Source organism: Chiloscyllium punctatum, chromosome 2, assembly GCF_047496795.1.
Source record: "Chiloscyllium punctatum isolate Juve2018m chromosome 2, sChiPun1.3, whole genome shotgun sequence".
NCBI lineage: Eukaryota > Metazoa > Chordata > Chondrichthyes > Orectolobiformes > Hemiscylliidae > Chiloscyllium > Chiloscyllium punctatum.
In genome coordinates, this window is record NC_092740.1 from 119,608,597 (window position 1) to 119,633,019 (window position 24,423).

Consider the following 24,423-nt stretch of genomic DNA (forward strand, 5'->3'; position numbering starts at 1 on the left):
TATCATAACATAATTTAGTGTTATTAAGACCTCAATCTCCATCTTATTGAGTCTTCTTGCAGCATGAGATACTGAGGAAAGCCTGCTACAGTTTATATCTGAAGTGCTTAGCTTTAACATGGACATTTTTGTGCTTCTGATTCCAAAGATATAGATATCATGTGCTATAACAAAGTCTGTAGAATTCTTTGGTACCACATTACTCACGTCTCACTCTTATGTTATATGAGTTAACGTAAGTTTCTATTTAGAAAGTATAAATACCCCGCTAAAAGTAAAAAAAAAACACACCTTCAGCAGATTAGGAGGACAGATGGATATGGGTTAGCAACTGTTGCCCTTTGTAAACCAATGAATCCCAGATCCCAAGTATCACATCAAACATACTATATAAAAATTTTCTGATCGCTGAAAAGGCTTTCAAGTCTCACCACTGGACATCAACAAAATTGATTAAATGAATACTAATAAGTGTGTTTCCTTAAATGGAGAAAATCAGGAAGCCCAATCTGATTTGAATCTATCTATTGGTCCTCATTTGGTGAAAAAGAATTAACATCAGAAATGTTAACTCAATGATCAAAATACCTCATAATTAATCTGCAATAGTGCTTATTGATACCATTTTCCATGTACTGTAAATGACATTTTAAATAATTGCACAAGTGCCAGCAAAAGTTGATTTCTAACTGGAATCATTAGAATTGGGTGGGAAAATGGTTTTGCTTCCCAAATTATCCATCTTGTGTTTTGCATAGGAATATTTTTACAGATCATTATTGGCCACCAAAGCAAGTTGGTTGATCCAATTAAAACAGGAATTGATGCATACATCTGCCAAAACTAAAATCTTCCATCACAAACTACATTTAAACAGGTTATAGTAGCAGAGGCTTTGCTGACATGCTCGTGTGTATTTGTGAACCGACTGAGAGTAGGTAGAATGGTTGCTGTGTTTCCAAGCTCATGGAGACAGGAGGACAAATAAAATGGAACATACTGGGTTAGGATTGACAATGGAAGAGTTAGTTGCTATGGTGCTTTTTAAAAGTGCTTTACAATTATTCAGACTGTGGAGGCCACACTTGAATGACTGTGTGTGGAGTTTGCGCATTTTCCCCATATTTGCATGAGTTTCCTTTGGGTGCTCTTGCTTCCTCCCACATTCTAAAGATGTGCAGGTTAGGTGGATTAGCCGTGGGAAATGCAAGGTTACAGGGATGGGGAGGGAAGGGGGGTGGGTGGGGGGGTGAGAGGAAGGTGGGGAAGGGTGGATCTGGGTGAGATGCTCTTCAGAGGGTTGGTGTGGATTCAATGGGTCAAATGGCCTGCTTCCACACTGTAGGGATTCTATGATCAGAAGCATAATAAAAGCATAAGTTTAGAAGCAGGAATAGAGCATTTGATCCTTCAAGCTTGTTCTGCCATTCAAAAAAGACCATGGCTGTTCGGATTATGGTTTTAGCACCACTTTCCTGACTTCCCCCATAATCCTTGACTTGTTTGTATTTCAAACGTGTATCGAACCTAGTCTTTGGTAACCCAACATCCATTGCTCTCTAGGGAAGAAAGTTTCACAGAGTAATGACCCTCTAGGAGACAAAGAATCTTGTCATTGAGACATAGAATCACACAGCATGAAAACAGGTCCAACTCATCGAGCTACGTAGGCATCTCAATCTGACCTACTCCCATTAACCAGCATTCATGCATCATGTGTAGATTCAAACAAACTGAGCAATCACAATCATCACTGCTCTGGCATTCAGTTACAGAGATAGCATGGTGTTAGCTTCTTTGCTGAGAATTACAGGGCAAATCTGCCAAAAGAACAAAATAAAACAAAGGTGCTTTTCTCTCCAAAGTGAATCTAAATATCAGGTTGCCAAAATAATGGAGGACAATTGTTTTGTATTTAACCAGAAGCTCCTCTGGACAGTCACTGTGCTTTCGGACCTCTCGTGAGGATGATGTTAGCAATCTTTCAAATTACATGCTGGTTGTAGTTGGCACTGCATACTCATAAGACACTTTATAAAATGGGATTTGATGTGGGTGGTGGAAGATCTGACCATGGAATGAAAACTGTTTGCAACACAATGGACCTGATCTCTGGGACAAAGGGCCTATTTGTGAGTGGGGATCCTGGGTCATTTGGTGCTGTTCTGCCATGTCTGGGGCAGATATAATTTGACATTACCTTCCAAATCCTCCATTTCTACCACCCAAAAGGACAAGGGTGTAAGGTGCATGGGAAGCCCACAAATTACAAGTTCATCTCCAAGTTACGTATCATCTTGACCTGTCGCTGTGCATTCATTGTTACTAGATCAAAATCGTTGCCCTAATGCCTTTTACTACATGGATGTCTCACGATATCATCTTCAGAACAGTTAAGGTTGGGCAACATTGATGATTTATCCCAGTGATTCTTTTCAGAGGTATACCATTGACTGTAAAGGGCTTTAGGACATGAAAAGCACTAAAATGCAATCTTTGTTTCTTTAAGAATGATAATAAAATGTTATTTATTCAAATTAGCAAGTAACACTAGTTTGCTTTTAGAGAAAGTAAGGACTACAGATGCTGGAGATCAGAGTTGAGAGTGTGGTGCTGGAAAAGCACAGCAGGTCAGGCAGCATCCAAGGAACAGAAGAATCGACGTTTCGGGCATAAACCCTTCATCAGGAATGAGCCCTCATTCCTGATGAAGGGCTCATGCCTGAAACGTCGATTCTCCTATTCCTAGTTTGCTTTTACATTGACCAGTGCTCAAGGATCGAATAGAGTACATTGCAGTGTGTGTATTAGGATCCATTGATTTCTCTTAACATTTAGGAACAAAGAGTCATAGTTCGTACAGATTGAGAACAGAATCTTCTGTCCACTCCTCCATGCCAATCAGATATCCTAAAATGATCTAGTCCCATTTGCCAACATTTGGCCCTCTAATCCCTTCCTATTCATGTTGTAATTGCAGCAGTCTCTATCACTTCCTCTGACAGCTCATTCCATACATGCACCACCTTCTATGTGAAAAAGTTGCCCCTCAGGTCTGTTTTAAATGTTTCCCCTCTCATCTTAAACCTATGCCCTCTAGTTTTGGACTCTCCAAACCTGGGAAAAAGACCTTGGGTATTCACCCTATCTATGCCCATCATGATTTTATAAACCTCAGGCTCTGACTCTCCAGGGGAGCATAGAACATAGAAAAGTACAGCATAGAACAGGTCCTTCAGCTCATGATGTTGTGCCAAGGATTAATCCTAACCTAAAATAAATAACCTAACCTAAGCACCCCTCAATTCAGTGCTGTTCATGTGCTTGTCCAACAGTTGCTTAAATTACCCTGCTTCCACCACCACCGCTGGCAACGCATTCCATGCATTTACAACTCTCTGCATAAAGAACCTAGCTCTGACATCTCCTATATACCTTCCTCCTAACACCTTAAAACTATGACCCCTTGTGGAGGTCAGTTCTGCCCTGGGGAAAAGTCTCTGGCTATCAATATTATCCATCATGCCTCTCATTAACTTGTATACATCGATCAGGTCACCGTCTTTCTCCTTCTGTCCAGAGACAAAATCCCAAGCTTAGTCAAATTTTCTTTGTAAGACAAGCCTTCCAATCCAGGAAGCATCCTGGTAAACCTTCTTTGCACCCTCTCCAAAGCCTCCAGATCTTTCCTGTAACAGGACGACCAGAACAATATTCCAAATGTGGTCTCACCAGCGTTATGTAGAGCTGCAGCAAAATCTTGCGGCTCTTAAACTCGATCTCCCTGTTAATGAAAGCCAAATGCCAAATCCTTTCTTAACAACCCTATCCACTTGGGTGGCAACTTTGAGGGATCTATGCACTTGAACACCAAGATCCCGCTGTTCCTCCACACCGCCAAGAATAACCCCAGTCTATTCAGCCTTTCCCTATAGCTCAACCTTCCATTCCAGGCAACGTCCTAGTAAATCTTTTCTGAACCTTTTGAAGTTTGACTACATGAATGCAGAATTAATCTGCTGACTCAGTCTAACCCTGACACACATTTTGATTGAAATTGTTACTGTTTATGACTGTTATATTTTGTAAGGTTGAAAGGAATATTGCTGGACTTGTCACTTTGATGTGACCTCCTGTTTTTTTTTGTTCTTTAGTTCATGACGAGCAGCAGCCTCTCTGCTCGATCAAGTAAAGGTACTCTGAGAATATGGCTAGTTTCTGGACACAGCTGGGATTGCTACTCTGGAAGAATTTTACGTATAGAAGGAGGCAAACAGTAAGTACTTTTTATCTTAAAGCTTTACTTAACACAAGTGGGTTAACAGAATGGAAAGAAAGACCCTTGTAACTATTATTTGTTGCAAACATACATACAAGCAATGTTGTATATAATAAAATAAAACCTTCTGGTCCCTTAAACCAATCCCAAATCAATCAGTGTACACCTTGATTCATATACTCCATTGCCCAGGTAGAAACAATGCAGTCTCCTGGGTAAGGTAAAAATAAAGCAAAGGATTCTGTGAAATTCCATTGTCGATCCCTTCAGCAGATGAAACTAGTCCAGAAAATTGAACCAGTCCTGATAATTCTATCCGACGCTACCTCTTGGATGAGTCGATCTCTACCACAGTCAGGCCGAGCACATTCTGAGAAGTAAAGTTATAATGATAAATAGCAAGGTCAGTTAAAATCAATCTGCATTTTATCAGTCTGTCCTCATTTGGTTCATTGCATCGAAATCAAAGAATCACAAAATCGTAGAAAGCTTATAATTACAGAAGGATTATTCAATCCACCATCTGCGTACACGCTGCTTAGACTACAATTCACACAGGTCATCAATTGACTATTTGCACTGGCTTCGCTGGACTGATCATGGCCCATTCTCTGGACTGTAATGACCCTGACCACACCTTGTGGATGATTGACCATGCTCAAACTCCTGAACCGTGTGTGAATGATGCCCTTGAGAGATTGTATGGGGGTTCCCAGACTGATTTGAATTAACTGAGGTCTACTCCCCTTTGATTTTAAGACGTAGCATTTGGTTGAAGGATATTTACTGTGTTTAAGGTGCAGGCTTGCAATTGCATGCTGTAGGTGTGAGATTGACTTTATGACTGATGATTGCTGATAAGCATGAAATGTTGTCTTGCTTTGTGTCTACACCAACAGTAAAGCAAGACAGTGTACTGTGAGTATTTAAGGTGTGGCTGAGGATTGAAAAGGCTGTGAGAATAGGGATACTTTGAGCTGTGAAATAGGCACAAAGTGAGCGAGTGAGTGCTAAGAGAGTGAGAGAGCATTCCTGAGATGCAGCCTGGCTGAATGTATGAGATGGATATCTGTTGCAGACACAAAGTATCCTGACCACATCTCTACACTGAAAGGTGCTGTCCACTCCCAAAGTGCAGCATTCAAATATAGAATGGTACTGTTAGTGGATTTGAAATGTGCTATGATGATGCAGTGAGGCTGGTACATATCCAGTGCCAACATCTGAGGATATGGGTGCATCCAGTCTTTGCTCATGGGGTGTGACTGAGAAGTTGGTGTTGGGTCCAAGTGAAGAGCCAAGTGGTGACCTGGAGTGACCACTTAGCCAATTTGACTTTCATGTAAGGAATGTCACCATGTAGTTCCATTCCAGCAGGTGGGGGAATGGGATACTATAAAATAATGAGATGAGATTAAATAATAATCCGGTGAGTCATATCTCACTGTTCAACAATTAGTTAAAAATTGGGTCTTGGAGATATCGAGAAGCTCCTTGCTGGACTTCTCATCAACGTTCACCAATCTCTTGCCATGACCCATGTCATTCTGGGGTTTGGAAGATTCCCAACATTTCTGATCCAACAGAAGGTCATTAATTTGAGTTTTATCATTGGTTATGGCCACCTGAGCCAAGGCTTACTGCCTCTGCTGAACTTCTGGAACCCCTTGCATGATAGTCTGTCACACCTGAAAAGGATCATGGGCAAGGTTGGCCTTGGTACATAAAAAGGCAGTGTGTCCAGCACCATTAGATACCTTGGCAGATTTTCCTGATCTTTGACCACCCATTTAACATATCTGACCATATTAAACGTCACCCCTGAGAAAATGGATTTGAATTTCTTCAAGAATTAAAAGCCACCATTACCAGATCATAGGGCTGCTCTTCCATCAGAGACAGACAACTGGTAGTGGTTTAACTCGAGGGTCACCACACTTCAGGCCAGAGGAGAGGTTGTGAAGGAGAGTCCTTCATGGTAACCTCAGCCAATGCAGGAACTCAACTGACAGTGGTGGCATCACTCACCAGCTGTCTAGCCAGCTGAGCTAACTGACCCTTCGAAAGTTAGTATTAGTGAAAGAAACATTCTTATTCTTATTATAGAAGCTATTTCCATTCTTTCTTGCAACACCCCAAAAACAGCTCACTGAGGAGGGCAGTAATGCTTCTTTGTGAAAATTCAGAAAGAGACCACAGACTTTCATGAATGCTGGGTGTGCTGAACTGGGTTTTATTCATGTTACAATCAGGAATACAAACTATCATCAGCATTCTCTTCAGGTGAGGAATGAAATGACAAAGTCAAGCCAAATCCTTCCACTGTGTGCCAACAATAGGCAGTAACTCGAAACCCCAGTTACCATTCATTACACTCAGTAAATTCCGTCACATTTTTCCTCCTGAAGCCAACACTGTGGGTGAATTATTGATATTGCTAATTTGTCTTGAATATAGTTGGTGAGCAATGATTCTCCTCACTTTCTGGTCTGTGTGGAGTAAGAGTGGGGAATGCAGGTTAGAGGGTGACTAACATGCCCACCCACCCCCACTGAGTTAAATCACCTAGTGGCACGCCAATCAGCTTATTAAGAGCTGACTGACAAAGCAAAATTGTCCTAATGCAGTTCTTGAAACTCAAGCATTTGTGCCCTGTCACTGAAACGTCCTTGTGCCCAATTCCCAGACGAGATTCAATAGCAGGAATGCTCTCTCAAGCTGCCCTCATATGAAATATAAACCAAGCAGCACCTTCAATATTCAAACAGTAATTTCCATGCAAAGTTCTGACTTTCTGAATTGCAAAACTGAAAGAAAATTGTGACTTGCCTTTGTTATCTGTTTACATTTTTCTTCTTGGTCCTTTGAAGCTATTTGCAGCGTCAAATTGCCTTCCTTCCCACCCTTTCCTGTATCGTCCTCCATGCTTTCCATTCTTCTGACACACTTTATGGCACTGATTCTGTGAAAATATTAGTTACAGCCTTAACGAAAGCAAAGTGTATCTCATTCCAGACTGTGCTGTGACCAGCAGCCTTTCCCCATGTGATTAACATCTATTTTCCCCAGAAGAGAGAATCCAAAATTCATGCAGGTGGAGCCCATGCTATTAACAACCCTATTCTTTTCTTTTCAGGACAATAACAATTTGATGATTTTAAAACTCCTCATCTTGTTGCTTGGCTATCATCTGAAACCTGTGACCTCTGAGTGCCTACTCTCAGGCCATTGACAGTATTTCTTTAATTATTCTATTAAAACCCTTTGTGATTTTAGTAAACCTTCATCCCCTCTGCTGTAAGGAGTATATTATTTTCATTAAGTTAGCCCTACTCCCAATGCCCTACAACAAAAGACAGAATAACCTAATTGGATTGTGTAATATAATACCTGGGTATGATAACTCTTTGCGTGGGGTATTTGATTGTAGTGCTTGCCACTGTGAATTGTGTACATTAAAAGCTCACACAAATAATTTGATGCACTATAACCAGGTAATCTTAATGCTGGGTGACCCACTGAGGTACACCTTTTTGTATAAAGTCCAGGGAACATTATTTTTCTAAATACGAATACAAGTAATTTGTAATGCTGCAAAGTACCCTTTACTTATTTTTGAATGCAACTACTGTCTTCCCAGTAAATTAAGTCAATGTTTTAAGATAAACATAGAACAGAACAGCACAGTACAGGCCCTTCGACCCTCAATGTTATGCTGAACTTTTATCCTATACTAAGATCAAATTAACCTACAATACCCTTCATTGTACTATCTTCCATGTGCCTATTCAAGAGCCTCTTGAATATCCCTAATGTATCTGACTCTACTACCACTGCTGGCAGTGCATTCCACTCACCCACCACTCTATGTGTAAAGAAACTACCTCTGACATCTCCCCTAAACCTTCCCCTAACCACCTTGTAATGATGCCTCCTCATGATAGCCATTTCCACCCTGAGAAAAAGTCTCTGGCTATTCACTCTATCTATGACTTCCATCATCTTGTACACCTCTATCAAGTCAGCTCTAATCCTTCTTCGCTCAAATGAGAAAAGCCCGAGCCCCCTCAACCTTACTTCATAAGACGTGCCCTCCAGTCCAGGCAGCATCCTGGTAAATCTCCTCTGCACCCTCTCGAAAGCTTCCACATCCTTCCTATAATGAGGCGAACAGAACTGAACACATTAATCCAAGTGTCGTCCAACCAGGGCTATGTAGAGCTGCAGCATAATCTCGTGGCTCTTAAAATCAATCCCCCTGCTAATGAAAGCCAACACACCATACATCTTCTTAACAGCTCTATCAATTGGGTGGCAACTTTGAAGGATCTACGGACATGGACCTCTGTTGCTCCACACTGAATCCTGCTTTTAACCTTATATTCAGCATTTAATTTCGACCTTCCAAAATGAATCACTTCACACATTTTCAGGTTGAACTCCATCTGCCACTTCTCAGCCCAGCTCTGCATCCTGTCAATGTCCCGTTGCAACCTACAACAGCCCTCCACACTATCCACCACTTCACCAACCTTTGTGTCATCCGCAAACTTACTAACCCACCCTTCCACTTCCCCATCCAAGTCATTTATAAAAATCACAAAGAGCAGAGGCCCCAGAACCAATCCCTGTGGAACACAACTGGCCACTGAGCACAAGGCTGACTACTTTCCATCTACTACCACCTTCTGTCTTCTATGGACCAGGCAATTCTGTATCCAGACAGCCAGGTTTCCCTGTATCCCATGTCTCCTTACTCTCTGAATGAGCCTTATCAAATGCCTTGTTAAAATCCATGTACACCACATCCACTGCTATACCTTCATCAACATGTGTGTTTTGTCACATCCTTAAAGAATTTAATAAACTCAAAGACTGTGAGGCATGACCTGCCCCTCACAAAGTCATGCTGACTATCTCTAATCAAGCTATGGCTTTCCAAATAATCATAAATACTGTCTCTCAAAATCTTCTCCAATAATTTGCCCACCACAGATGTAAGACTGATTGGCCCACAGTTCCCAAGATTATCCTTATTCCCTTTCTTGAACAAAGGAATAACATTTGCTACCCTCCAATCATCTGGTACTACTCCAGTGGACAATGAGGATGCAAAGATCACAGCCAGTTTGGTACCAGCTTGCTATATTGGTATTTAAACTTCTCACTTTGAAGTTCTTGTCATTTTGTGTTAAGACCCAAAACCTCCAATTGATCTAGGGAACATTTCTATGTGTTTAATGAATGTATTGCTTTGGGTAACCCCCTCATAAGAGTCAGAATCAAAGCATTTCTGTGGTTCACTAAATAAGCTTCTGCGTATCTTGCATCAAATCTTAAGTTTTATAACAACCGTAAAAGAAGAAAAGATCTTTTATTATTCATGAAAAATCTTGACAATAACCTTTGTCCCAGATTGTACATTGCTGTTGACTGAATCTGGTCAATTTACGTTGCCTTCCCCTTTTCCTTTTACAATAAGTCTCCCAAGGAACAAGTCAACTGAAATGGTACGCTCATACAAATCAGTCCAGAAAGTATGAAAGTCAGCACTTACTGTTTATAAGGAGTAAACTGGACAGCAACTTCCCAATGTTTGTGGATGCACACTGAAATTGAAAGTTGGAGGGTGCTGGTCAAGAGTTGTCTGCTTCTTTGGAAGTCTCACTGTAACAACATCGCATTGAGAGATTTGGCATTCAAATATACTAAGAGTATGAATTTGCAGTGCTGACATTACAAGTACCTACTAAACATGCCAGAACTATTTATGCCTGGTCCATTTGAATGTAAGTGATTTTTTTAATGATGTGATAAATCATAGCTACTTTCAAACAACCTCTCTGGCAGTGAAAATTTACTTTTAAGCATTTTGAATCAATTTCTTCAGATTTATTTTCTGCCTTTTACACCTCACTCTCTCAATCCCACATTCTTCCACTTATTTCACTTTCCATACTAGATTCAATATTGAATTGTTTGCTGACACCTTCAACTGTGCACAGGACAGAGGGGGAGCCTATAGACTGAGAAGCAGAGAGGCCCCAGAAGCCAGATGTTGGGGGAGGGAGGTCAACAGCTGAGAGGCTCTCAGCTGAATTCCCCCTCCCCCCAACTCGCTCCCCCATTCTTCTCTCTGGTTCTCTCCCAGATCCAGATCTCCCAACCTTCTCTCATCTGCTCCCATCCATTCATCCTCCCCAGTCCCAATTTCTCTTCCCCCTCCCCCACCCATCTAGATCTGTTACCCGCTTCTCAACATAAACCCTGAAATCTGCACAAGTGTGATTTGAAGCAGCACACAACACACATGTTGCAGTGTCAGCAAACATAGCCAATGTGATATTCAAATTTACACTTCTTTTGGTTGTAGCTTGAATCAATGTGGACCCATCAACCTGATTCCTGAAGATGAAATAGCTTTGCCTGTCCTCTTTAAACAGATTTCAGGTCCCCTGATGAATCTGTAATGTCTTTTTCTAACTATATTCACTGCAAGTCACAGTCAAAAACCCACAGAAGATCTCTGGCTGGGTATAAATGAAATAAATGATGAGTATCATTTGTTCATTGCTAACCACAGAATCAAGGCCATTGCATGCATGGATTGAGCTCCCAGTAACTTTTCTTTCTGTGAAGGGGGTTGATGGCAGACAAAATCCAAGTTACCATGTTGCAACATGCACAATCAGAACTGTTACAAAGGTAGGAGCACCTTTAAAGATGACATCTATGACCCAACATTATGCCATCACGCAAACGGGATAAGCAGCAGGTCAAACGACTGGAAATTAAATTAAACCACTGGTAACCCAAGTGACCTTTATGGAGTTCTCACTTTGCATTCAATTCAGAACATAACAAAGTTAAAAGCAATCTATTTTCCTTGTAGCAGTAAATGCCTCAGACTTGACCAATCAACTGTCAAATGGCCTTTGAGTTACGGTCTGACTGTTTCTGATGGATAGAATATTATATAACTTTGGATGTTTTTGTTTGCTACTTTAGGGAAAGAACAAGTCACAGTCCATCAGTTGGAATCAGATTTATGTTTAGAGATGAAATTTCATTCTATGTAGGGAGGAATTCAAAGGAGATTTGAATGTTCAATCAGATTTGCTAAATGTTACAAAAAAAACTACTTCACTTAGTGTTTAATAGAATTATGTACAAGACACAGATTGATGTTGGAGAAGAATGCTGGGCCTAATGCATTTAATTTTATAATTGTATATAATTATTTTAAGGGAGCACATCTTTCACTTCAGGCAATGAGTAAGGGCTGGAGTAACATGGCATCACAATGGACAACTGTTCAATATATTGTTGATGCTTCTTGTCTTTGTCACCTAGTGGCTTGTGTTTGTAAAAATAAAACTTCTTAAAGGCAATATCGGTTGAAAAATAGTGCAATCAATATATTTGATTCATGGATCATTATTCTTGATATAATTGTGAGCAGGTGCATTATTACATTGTTATTGCATAACATTTTCCTGTTTTATATCACAGATGAGGTAATAGCTTGTGGTTTATTAGAATCCTGTTCTGTTCACACCCAATTCATTATTTGATTTTTATTTTCTAAAATGGGGAAGTAGCAGATTTCAAAAATTTTCCTTGTCATTTCCTTTAATTATTCCAAAGACCCGCCATATTACATTTTCATCACATTCAGCAATACAAAGGGATACAATTTATCAAAATCTCATTGAGCCCACTACCCAGTTATCTGAATCCACTGACCCTCTCAGTGTGGCCTATGTACATAATAATACATATTGCATCTTGATATGAATTGATATTTACATCCTAGACTGAACCATCTTTATCTGCTTGATCAATCACCTTCCCACCATGATAAAGTCAGAGGTGGGCATGTTTGCTGATGATTGCGCAATGTTCAGCACCATTTCTGACGCTTCAGACATTGAAGCCTACTGTGTCCAAATGCAAAAGGACCGGGACAACAATAGGACATGGTCTGACAAGTGGCAAGTAGCATTCATGCCATACAACTGTAGGCAATGGTGATATTCAACAAGGGAAACTCCAGCCATTATCTAATGACATTCACTGACAATGCCAATTCTGACTACACCATTATCAGCATCCTGGGGTTACCACTGACCAAAAGTTGAACTGGACCTGTCAACATACGTACTGTGGCATGGGGGAATTTGGGTATTTTGTGGTGAAAAGGTCACCTCCTATTACTTCAAATCTTGTCTACTGTTTACAAGATGCAAGCCAGAAATATGATGGAGTACTCCCCGCTTGCCTGGGTTAGTGCAGCCCCAATAATATTCAAGATGCGAGACATCATACAGCTTAAAGTAGCCTGCTTGATTGGCACGCCATCCAAAGGGTTCAATATTCATTCCTTCCTTCACTGATGCACAGTGGCAGCAGTGTGTACATTTACAAGGTGCACAAGTTGGTATCTTAGTACCTAGGGCTCATAATTACAAAGTTGTCAGCAAGAGAGCTAGGAGTGAGATGAGGAGAAACCTCTTTACTCAGAGAGATGTTAAGATTTGGAATATGCTGCTTGGAAGAGTGGTGGAGGTGGATTCCATGGGAGCTTTTAAAAGAAAGCTGGATATATATGTTTGAAAATGAAGAGTTTTAGAGGATTGGACAAGCCAAGTAGCTTTTTAAGGATCCAGTACAGACACAATGAGCCACTTGACTTCCTTCTGTACTCTAACATTCTATGAATCTATGCACTGTAATAACTAACCAAGGCTCATGTGACAGCATCTTCCAAACCCATAACTTCCACTACTTAGTTCAAGGGCATACTTAGCAGCAGCACTGCCTGTTGGTTCCCCTCCAAGCCACACATCATCCTCGAGTCGGAAATATATCACCATTTCTTTAATGTCACTGAGTCTGGAACTCCCTCTCCATTGGCATTATGGGTCTCCCTGCACCCCATTGATTGAGGTGGTTCAGGAAGATGGTTCACCAACACCTTCCAAAGGATTATTAGGGATCAGCATTAAATGACCAGTGATGCCCACAATATATTTAAAAAAACACACACAATGTTGGAATTAATGAACAATTCAATGATCCATGCATCATATTAAAAGTGAGTGCTATTTTTAGAAGAAAGATCACTGTGTGATATTGAAGCATTCTCAAACTGACTACCTCAGGTGAAGTTCATTTGTGAAAGTGTAATTATATATTAAACCCTAATTAAAACTCTGCTTTACTTGTGAGACATTATGATTGAAGAGTAAATTAGAAATGCTTTCAATATGGATGATGTATTACTCAATGTCACTCCAAGACAAACTTTGCTGTCCTTTTGATTCTGGTCTGTTTGAGCAGGAGTGAGGCGCTAAAATTGGACTCCATGTCCTTCAAGTGAAGTGTGAGAGTGACAATCCCTGAGGAAACCAGTTTTGGAAATGTGTGTGCGTGGACATTAGGAGGAAGCATGATTGGAGTCTGTTGTGTTGACATTGCAAGCTCCCAAATGTTCAAGCTTGCAGGAAGTCTGAGTGCTTGGACAAAATACTTTGTGAACTGTTGCCTCCCATGGAATGATCTCTGAGTAAAGGTTTATCCCTTCAGAAGTTGATATTTGGGAAAATAGCTCTTGTTAGAAAGGAGGGAAAATATGTCAACGTTCATCAAGTAAATGTGTTAAGAAATTATAATGAAAATGTTTCACAAGAGTTTTTGAAGAAACTTCTGTGGTTGTAATGTTTGTCTTTTTTTTTCAGTTTCAGTTGTTGATAGAGGTGGCGTGGCCTCTTTTTCTGTTCTTCATATTGATCTCTGTGCGATTATCTTACCCTCCATATGAGCAGCATGAGTGTAAGTGTTGATCTCATTCTACTGCCTTGGCTGTTTAACCATTTTAAACCTGTACTGTATGTGAAGAGCTTGTTTGCTTGTGCTCCAATCATGCAATTTTCAATATCATTAAATCTTCTACTTTCAAGAAATAGCACAGAAGCCATAATTCCTCTAATGTCACCTAATGGGATTATTATTGAGCAGTTTCTGTCTTGTATTGTTACCTCTCTGTGAAATCCAATGGTCGTGGACAGACACAATGTTGTTGCTACATGTGCAAAGGGAAATCTCTTTCAGCTTCTGACACGGATAACAATAGAAAAGTAATTTTGAGTTGTAACTACCGGTTTTCGCTAAATATTACCAAATTAACATTGCACTTTGTAAAGTCTAGGTAAGGTAACCTTCAGTAAATCTCTTTATTCGCTTATTTTTAAACATTTCAAAAAGAAAACCTTTTTGGTTGGCATATAACAAAAAGGAAAACAAATTTGAAATTATAATTTGATGGTAGCCACTTTCCTGTAAGGACACAATGGCATAGGTTGTGCATCCTGCTGATGTCACTGTTCTTCAGGTAGAAATACCTATATGGAGGGGGAGAGGGGTGCCATAGTTGTAATGCCACTGATCTAGTAATTTAGAGGCTATTCTTATGGAGACACTGGTTCAAGTCCCATCATGGCAGTTTCACAAAAGGACCTGAAAATTAAAAACTAGCCTGATGACATCAATGTAACCAACATTGGTTTGTAAAACCCTATCTGGCCTACATTTAAATCATGACCCAAGGCAATGTGGTTGAATCTTAACTCCCTGCCCTGGGCAACTAAGAATTGACAATATGTGCTGGCCTAGCTAATGACGTCCACATCCCGTGAACAAATAAGAAAAAGGGGATGTGGGACACAACATGTGATGTCACACTAGGAGGCATGCATCCTAACCCAGCCATTTTGCGATGTTTGATCTGCTGTGTAAAGTCTAATCCTGCACAGTTTCAATGAACCTTGAATTGGGTCAGAATTAACCTGGCTACCAGATTTCTGGCAGCTTTGATCTCTGATTGTTCCATAAAGGACTGTGCAGGCACTTAACATCTCGTGTAATTATAATTTCATGTGTCGGATTCTGTCCAAATGAACAATTTTCTTCTGAAAATCCTTGTGTGACTGACAATATATTCTGTTATTATGTAATTACTAACTGTTGCTGACCTGATAATTCTCCAGTTTAGTTAAGGTCTGACAGAAGTAATCAAATTCTTAATGGGATTTAAATCTGTTGGTGGGTAAACATAGCTATCCTAGTCAAGAAGTAAATAACACCTTCTACCATTTCCCACCTCCTTGTCTTCACCCTCTATAACGGTCATTTTAGCTGAGGTGAATGTTTTGTGATTTCACTATCAATTTACTGTGGTAATATATATTGGATGCTTGTTGAAGTAAGAAATAACACAAGGGGAAGAAGATACCAGTAGTAGCAGTCTATAGAATCCCTAATGGGAACTGTTCTGTAGGACAGCAAATAAATAGGAGGTAATAAGGGTACATAATTTAAAAAAAACTGTGTATGAATTTTGGGTGATTTTAATGTTCAAGTAGATTGGGAAAGTCACTTTGGCAGAAGTAATCATGAGGAAAAATTCATAAAGTATATTCAGAATAATTTCATGAAGTGACATATTGAGAGCCAATCAGGGATTGGGCTGTTTGGATATGGTTACGTATAATGTGGGGCGTTTTGCAAAATCTATAAAGGCACTAGTCAGACCACAGCTGGTTTACTGTGAACAGTTTTGGCCCCATTATCTCATGAAACAATAGTGGTATTGGAGGCAATACAGAGATGGTTCATTAATTTGATCCCAGGTATGGAGGGATTTTCTTATGAGGAGAGGTAATGTAGATTGGGCCTGTAAAGTTTAGAAGAATGAGACAAAACCTTATTGACATATATGTGATTCGTACGGTGTTTGATAGGGGAGATGCAGACATGCAGGTTGTTTCTCCCTTGAGGGAATATCTAGGAACACAGGCCATAATCTGAGTAAGGTGTCATCCCCTTTAAGGCAGAGATGTGGAGGTGTATTTTTTCTGTCTCAGAAAGTGATGAGTCTGTGAAATTCTTTACTGCAGCAGGCTGTTGAGGCTGGGTCACTAAGTATATTCAAGGCTGAGATAGATAGGTTTTTAATTAGTAAGGAAATCAAGGGCTATGCTGATAAGGTTATCAGATTTATCAGATCAGCCATGATCTCATTGAATGGTGGGGTGGACTTGATGGGCCAAATGGTCTATTTTTGCTCCTACATTTTATGATCATCTTATGATCTTGTGTCTTTTACGGTACACTTTATTCGTAAATTTTCCTGAGGAAAATGTGCACCACAGGGGAATAATTTCATGCCAAAATGGTGGATTGTTTCCATGGCCTATTCTTTTTGGGGGTTCCAAAGGGTTCTTCTATTGTCCCACTCATCTCTGTAATAATAACTTTAATTCAACTTGCCATCATAATCTTGTCGCCAGCTCATGAGACAAGCATCTCAGGCACCAGCAGTGACATCAAGTCAAGCTTTGGATTGAGCAAGGCTCTTGGTAGTTACGGAGGTAGCGGGAGCAGGGAGGAAGGATCGGTCCTCGTTGTACAGGATCTAGCTGGTTTACTTGTGGCATTCGCATGGGACTTTGCAATGTACAAACGCAAAACTATGTCATTAAATTTAGTTGCTTCACCTTCCTCACTGCCCAGCCTCTAAAACAAAGCTTGCTGATGCAGCATTTAGTTGCGGAGTGCAGTTTTTAGCAACAAACTTTTAGCCCATTTATTAAGCTAAGATTGGCAATGAGGAGTAATCAAGAGTTTTACATTTGGTTACTATGAGGTAGTGCATCACACTGAACCATTGAACAACCTTGATCTACTTTCATTCTTTTCAGTTGCTTTTCATCTGAGGCCCGTATGGAAATCATTAGCTCTTGATGCATATGAGCTTGTTGAAATTTGACAGTGGACCGCACAAGAATAAAATGTGTATAGTTGTGTGTCATTGTTTGTTTGTACACTAATGACTTAGCCAGCATTAAGAATTAATTGTGTCAGGGAACCCAGGAGAGTGCTGTAGCAGGAGAAAAAAATGTTCTTGAGTGGAGCTGCAGACTGGTTCATCTTTGAAGAAGAGTCATTGGACTTGAAATGCTGACTCTGCTTTCTCTCCACAAGAGTTGCTGAGATTTTCCAGCAATTTCTGTCTTTGTTTCAAACCTTCAGCATCTGAAATTCTTTGTTTCTTTTTGCAGAAGCATTGAATCCTGTCTCTGTTCTTCTGCAATTTTATTTTGTTACCACTTCTTCTGAAAAACCAACTTATTCAACCATGACTCAGTTGGTCACACAGCCTTCAGCTTTGAGTTAGAGAGCTATGGGTTAAACAACTTTTCCAGGGACTTGAACGTGAAGTCTAACTTGGGACTTCATTGTAGACAGTATTGACTCTAGGTCACACTGTCACAGGGGCTGTTTTATTTTGGATAAGATGATAAATTGGTGTTCTGGTTGCTCATTCAGTTATATATATATATATAAACAATACCATGGCATGATTTTGACAGAAGATTGTAGATTCAGGTTGCATTCCAGGGACTTGAGTATCACATCTAGACTGATGATCCAACATAGCACTGAAGAAATACTGCACCTTCAGAGGTGTCATCTTTTAGAGGAAGTGTTAAACTAAACCTCTGCCTGAATCTTACTTGGACATAAAGGATGCAAATGTGCTATTTCAGAGCAAAGCAGATGGATTATTGTTGTGTCGTGGTCAATACTTATTCTTAGACCAAAGCTTCAGATGCTCTGATTATTATCACAGTACTGTTCTTGGCACTGTGATTGTTGGTCTGTGTTTTAACATTACAACATTTTTGAATGTAATTGACCAGCTGCAAAATCCTATGGTGTATTGTACGGTCGTGAAAGGGCTGATACAAAGGCAAGACTTTATTTCTCAGTCAACATGTTTAAGCTATTGCGTGGGAACTGATAACACAAGGCATCTGGTACTTGTCTTGCATAGAAAACAGCAGCTTAATTATTGCTTTGCTAAGTCAGTATTTCTACCTACTTTTTAGATTGGGGCAGATATGCTATTTAATGTAATGATGCTATCTTTGGAACTTCTCAGCACTGTGTCATCTGTGATATGACATTGGTATAGGTCTAAATTTTATCAAAACAAATCGATGTAATACAGATTACAGAAGGAATAACTGATAGCTAATCTCAGCTACAAACTATCAGCTATGAGAAATTGGTCAGGCAGAAAGCAACATTTTGTTATAAACAGCATGCATCTCAATTGAGCATTATCACATTCCTTGGGAGTAAAAGACAATTTAAAACTATATGACATTTTAAAAACCTGGACAAAGTGATTGACGTTAAATGTCTTCCCGAGACATAGTAGTTGTGTAAAAGATGAACAGCCAGAGATATTTCTTAATAATTGAAAGGGTCTGAGTCACCAATAATTTCTCACTTTATCTCAAAAGTTGATCTGATAACAATAACCTGTTGGCAAGGGCTCAATGACAGAAGACAAGTCTTCTTGGCAATGCTTTAAAACTTCAATCAGATGTTTCTGTGTGAAGATAGCATGATTTGCAAATCTTGCAATTATTATTATATCAAGAGCCTTGTCAGCCATGCATGTGCTGATATGAATTGAAAATGGATTGAGTTTCAACATTAACTGCTAACATGTGGATATTTGCAAGGGCTTTCTTTCAAAGAGCACCAGCCTTTCCAAGAAGTCATTTATTTCCAGCATCAGATTATATATCTGTTTCTACTGCTTTTTCATCAACTCAGTTTGACCAACTAGCTATTTTTGTATACCCTGAACCAATAAGGAGTAAATCAGTTTGCCCTGTCCCTCACTGCAGATTTATCTGCATTAGTTGGACATGTAGTCTACAAAAAAATGAAAGAGTACTGATCAAAATGGAGCACCTAACTGGTTGGTCTGGAAATGAAAAGGGACAAAGATGACAAGACTGCAAAGCTGCATGGATACATGGCCATGCAGTAAATGCAAATGTGGTGCACTAGGAAAACAGCTAGTTCTGTTCAAGGATCATTTAAGAGACATAGCAATTAGAAGGAGGCCATGGCACAGTGGTAATGCCATTAGAAGAACAATCTAGAACTGTAGGAAAGTGTCAATGGGAACATGGGTTTGAATCCCATCATGCTAAATGGTGAAGTTTTTATTCAACATAAACCTTGGATTTTAAAAATGGCTCAATGTTGACCATGTGACCACCGATAATTATTGTTTTTAAAAACATCTGATTCACTAATGTTCTTTAGGGAAGGAAATCTGCCATCCTGTAGGTAACTCCAGAGCCACAGCAATGTGGGTAACCTGTTACTACCTTCCAGGCAATTAGTGATGAGCAATAAATGCTGGCTTAGCTAGCAATGTCCAGATCCCATGCACAAATCTTTAGAAATCTTTTATATCTATATATTTTTATATGGTCACAATTGCAGTCTGGTTCTGTACAATAGCATGTGAAGAAAATAAACAAATTTTGGAGTTTGACTCTGTTCAACAAACAAACCCAAAGGATTTCTTACGTGTGCAGGACCTTTAACAGGCTGTGTAAAAAATGGGAGCATACAATCAACTGAAGATAAAGGAAACAATGGGACAGACGTGCCAGAATGCTTTGTAAGGTCCTACTTTTTCTAGTCCCATCCTCCACCGGTTTTAGTGTTAAAATTTGTGATCGATCTCATCATAAAGGGGATAGATCAATTCAAGATCAGTTGCTCTGTTAGCTATTTGATTTATTAATAGTTTCTTATTCCCTAGTTTTATCTGAATATCTTACATATAATATGTTTGTTTTGTTGTTTTCACTTCCTCTCCCTCACTCAGCTGACACAACATCATGGCATGAAAAGCCTCCTTTCTATGTTGGTGTAATGAGTAATCCAAGTTAACATTTTGCAAATCTATAGAAGTAACAGGAAAAGTAATGGGAATGTGGGAGTCATTGGAGGAAGATCAGTGGTGTGAAAGCTGGTGATGCCTAATAGATTGTGGTCAGACAAGTAGAATGAGTTGAAATGAGTTGAAACTTCTTTGAAATTAAACTGGAAATAGTGTCCTGGGAATTTTTGCACAAAAGGATCAATGTCCATTTAGTTCATCTTCTACAACATTATTGTAGCAAAATTCAGCGATTGCAGAATTGTTGACTAATCTCAGCAATTATCTTCTGCCAAATGGTCCACCACAGACCCGCACATGAGGATGAAAAAGCCTCCAGTCATGGAGACCTTTGGGAACGTGAGGTCCAAATTTACCTTTGCTTCTTTTGCACTCTACACTTATCATTGAACACCAGTGGGGCACTGTCTTAGGATGGAATGTAGGCAAAAGCATGCTTGTCCTGTTAATATTAATGGAATCAAATGAATTTACATTCACATGAATTTTGCACAAAGTAAATAAGTGACTGCAATTTCTTCTTTCTTTTGTCTTCTTCAGGCCACTTCCCAAACAAGGCAATGCCATCTGCTGGGACTCTGCCCTGGATTCAAGGAATTATCTGTAATGCAAACAACCCCTGTTTCCGCTACCCGACACCAGGTGAATCCCCAGGAGTGGTTGGAAATTTTGATAAATCGATGTGAGTCAATGATTGTATTAGTTCATTGAGTTGCTTGTGGTTATAGTGCATAGTATTTAGTGTGCCCCATCGAAAGCCAAAGGGCTGAGCATTTAATATTTTTGCATAATCAGCAGCTTTTCTGTTTAATAAATATGCATTAAAACTAACACCGCTGCCTAAGACGAATAGCTGCCCTGAAAGAGCTCTTGCAGTAGGTGCACATCTGTCGCTAGCTGTAAAGCTTTTTTGGCAATACAGGGTGAACTTAGATGAACATGACACTTGATCACATGCTTAATGATGATATATAATTTTATTGTGTGTTTTGTAAAGGTCACTTGTCATTTTACAGTTAAACTAATTTTATCAAGATTATGGATATTCTAAATTGGATTAGATTAGGAATAGCAACATGTCTCAGTTGAGTAATTGGGCTGCATAACTCAGTATCCCCATAAATCAAGTTGCGTTGTCCTGTACAGTTGCCTTCCTAAAGCACTAACTTACTTAATTACAACAAACAGAATTGTGCAAATATGTTTTTGGAAACTGTACATTGTGATACTGGAGATTTGAGTAAAAAGTGGAGAATGTGGAATAGGGTGAGAAGGTGAAGGTGGGAGATGTGTTAGAGAAACTAGTGCTATTCTGCTGCTCTAAATATTTTCACTCTTCCCAAAATGTGTTAATTTGGTAGCAGTTTATAGATGCCTGCTATTGTTATGCAATCTCTTGGACACTTGATCAGAGTGTTTCATGGAATTGGGCTGACTTTGGAGCCATTTAAAAATGGTGGATGGGATCTGATTCTACAATATTCAGAAATTACCAAGTATGGCTGCAGAAGAAATGGCTTATTGCAGCCACATAAAGATGCCAATCAAGCAAAACAAACTAAATAGTTGTCAAAGCAAAAACACTGCTGAACCAATTCAGTTGTCTTGGAGACTTGGAATTCAGCCAAACGTTCATAATGAGGACCTTTGGGAACAGGTCCAGCAGATAGTTGGTTGGAAATCTGGGTATTAATGTTCACTAGGTGAAAGTGAGGACTGCAGATGCTGGAGATCAGAGCTTAAAAAAGAATTGCTGGAAAAGCGCAGCTGGTCAGGCAGCATCAAAGGAACAGGAGAATCGACGTTACGGGCATAAGCCCTTCTTCAGGAAGGGCTTATGCCCGAAAGGTCGATTCTCCTGTTCCTTTGATGCTGCCTGACCTGCTGTGCTTTTCCAGCAACACATTTTTAAGCTCTAATAATGTTCACTATAAGTTACTTTTCTGTGATCACTTTTATCAATGATTGAATGTGTATTTGGATTGGATTAAGGAGTGTGAAATAGCTCGAGCTCTTGTTATTGATATTATGATTGCCCTCTGGTAATATTGTTGTAGATCCAACAATATCTTACAGTGAACATTTCTGAATTGTTTTGTTGTTGTTCCCAATATTTTAATACTTGCCATTGTTATTACAAGGCTCATTACTTCTGTACATTGTACATACCGAGTAAAAGGGCATGGGGAATGACTTGCAGGAGGTGAGGGGGTGTGCAAAGTTAGGGTTGGAGGGCATAATCATGTTTAATACAACAGAAGTTCTCATTGATCAAAAGTGAGCTTTCTAATCAGCCCAATCCCCCTGCCACCCCAAGGTTCATTTCTGGGATCAGCAGGCATGATGCAATCCTGTACCTATTAAGTACTATGTGCTGGATCTTCGTATTCAAAGATTTGGTTTTAAATGAGACAATGTGGTCAAAATGACTACATTGTGGTTGTGACCTGTACTAGCTCAAAGAGCAGATTTGAATTTAGGGTCCATCACGTTTCTTTCCATATGTGTTCTGCTTTGATATAGAAATATTTGGATGTATGAGGTAAACCAAGTTCTAGTTGGAATGCCTGCCTTGACTTGGTCAAAGTCTGTCAGTGATGTAACCAGTGCCTCCATTGTGGAAAGCAAGCACCACTCCAGCAAATAGACTTTTGTTTTTGTGTTACTCTTTCTGACTCTATCATTCCCATTTGTTTCAGAATCTCTCGCCTGTTTTATGATGCCAAGAAGATTCTTCTGTACAGCCAAACGGATGGCAACATGGGAGCCTTTCACAACCTGTTTGAAGCACTAAAGAAATTCAGCAATTCTACTTCAGGTATTCTGCTCGATAATTCTTCCTTCCTATTTAATCAGCATTCTACCCCAAGTCTTTACCTGTGTTTATCAATATCAATAGCATGTTGTATTTGCATAATGCCTCGTGTTAAAAGATCCCAGGATGTAGGAACTCCCAAGAATTCAAACAGGCAACATTGGACAATGAGTCAATTAATGAGATGTCAGAAACATTGTGCAAAAACATTGTTTTTGTCAAAGAGGAAAAAGTTAGAGAAACAAAGAGGTTAAAGAGAGTTACGAAGGAATTCAAGAGTTTATTACTCAAGCAGCTGAATGTAATGGTAAAGCTTGAAAGTTAGAAGGTGCTAATATCTTGTAGGGTTATAGGACCATTTTCAAATGCTTGTGTGTATTTTTGTTTTTAGGTTTATATTTTCTCTCGTTTCCCTGTTTTTTTTTACAAACTAGTTCTCTCTAGGCCATGCACAATCCTCTAACTGTGACTACAGAATGATAACCTCCTCATTACCTCGGCCTAGGATGTTCTGTAATCTGTATCCTCTGGTGGGGAGCATCCAAAATTTGAGTTGACCTTCCCCTTTGGCTTTTTACCACCTCTGCCTGGTGAACAACCTGCAGTTTATTTGGTATCTCTCCATTTGAGTCCAATAAAGAGCAATAACCTTCCAGGTGAGGAACCATTGTTGCAAAAGTGTATCCTGTTCTGTAGCATTCAGAATCATCTGGTTGCACTGGTTAAACTTGGATCATTTTGCCTCATTTTTAACATAAGTTAATTTGGGTACTGTTAAAAAGTTTGTCCCAGGTGCCATATTGTGTCAAAAGGAGGTGGCTTATTTGGAGTGTGAAAACACTAACACTTTGGAGTTACTATTGCTAACTCTTAGATCTATCATATCAAACAATGGTTAAACCACAGAAAGAGGTCATTCAGCCATTGTGTTCCTGTCAACTCTCTTATCCAGTTGTAACTCACAAGGATGCCATTTCTGGAGGTCTCATCTAATGATTTCCCAACTCCAAATCATCCATACCCACAGTCCTGTCTTGTCCATCATCATGGAACACTGTCTTCCCAAACCAATTGAAAACCTGAAGAGACTTTCTATGACCTGATTGGATAATTGTCAAACAGCCTCATTTTCCTCATTTCCTATATTTTCCAACCAAATTAAGGGTGTACTGATAGTGTCCTTATATTTGAGCCAAATGGTTTGGGTTCAAGTCCCACCTGCCTCAGAATTGTATCATCCCACATCTGAACCGGTTGATTGAAAATATCTAAACATAGTTAATGAAGGAAATCGATCAAAGGAACTGTTAAAAGTACATTTTTAGAGACTCTAGTGATTAATTTTTTTATCGTCCTTCAGCTGGTGCCATGTCCTAGAAATGAACTTTTTTATTTTTTGGAGACTGCAGATCAATCCTTGAACATTGACAATGCTGCATGATGTCCCCACATATGGAAATGAGAAAAGGAAAGGGAGGTCTCTTCCAA

General features: G+C 39.6%; 1 protein-coding gene across 3 annotated transcripts in view; it reads left to right on the forward strand.

The window, feature by feature from the left end:
* LOC140488063 (phospholipid-transporting ATPase ABCA1-like) overlaps positions 1–24,423 on the forward strand; it is a 144,432-nt gene that overhangs the window by 16,342 nt on the left and 103,667 nt on the right. For 2 of the 3 annotated variants that reach the window (XM_072587746.1, XM_072587737.1), the window contains 4 exons: positions 4,155–4,276; positions 14,020–14,113; positions 20,661–20,802; positions 22,820–22,938. In XM_072587746.1, coding sequence (XP_072443847.1) covers positions 4,208–4,276; positions 14,020–14,113; positions 20,661–20,802; positions 22,820–22,938 — 424 coding nt within the window. In that variant the 5' untranslated portion in view covers positions 4,155–4,207. Of the gene's footprint in view, positions 1–4,154; positions 4,277–14,019; positions 14,114–20,660; positions 20,803–22,819; positions 22,939–24,423 lie in introns of those variants that run through there. The other variant, XM_072587756.1, reaches the window with a different exon arrangement.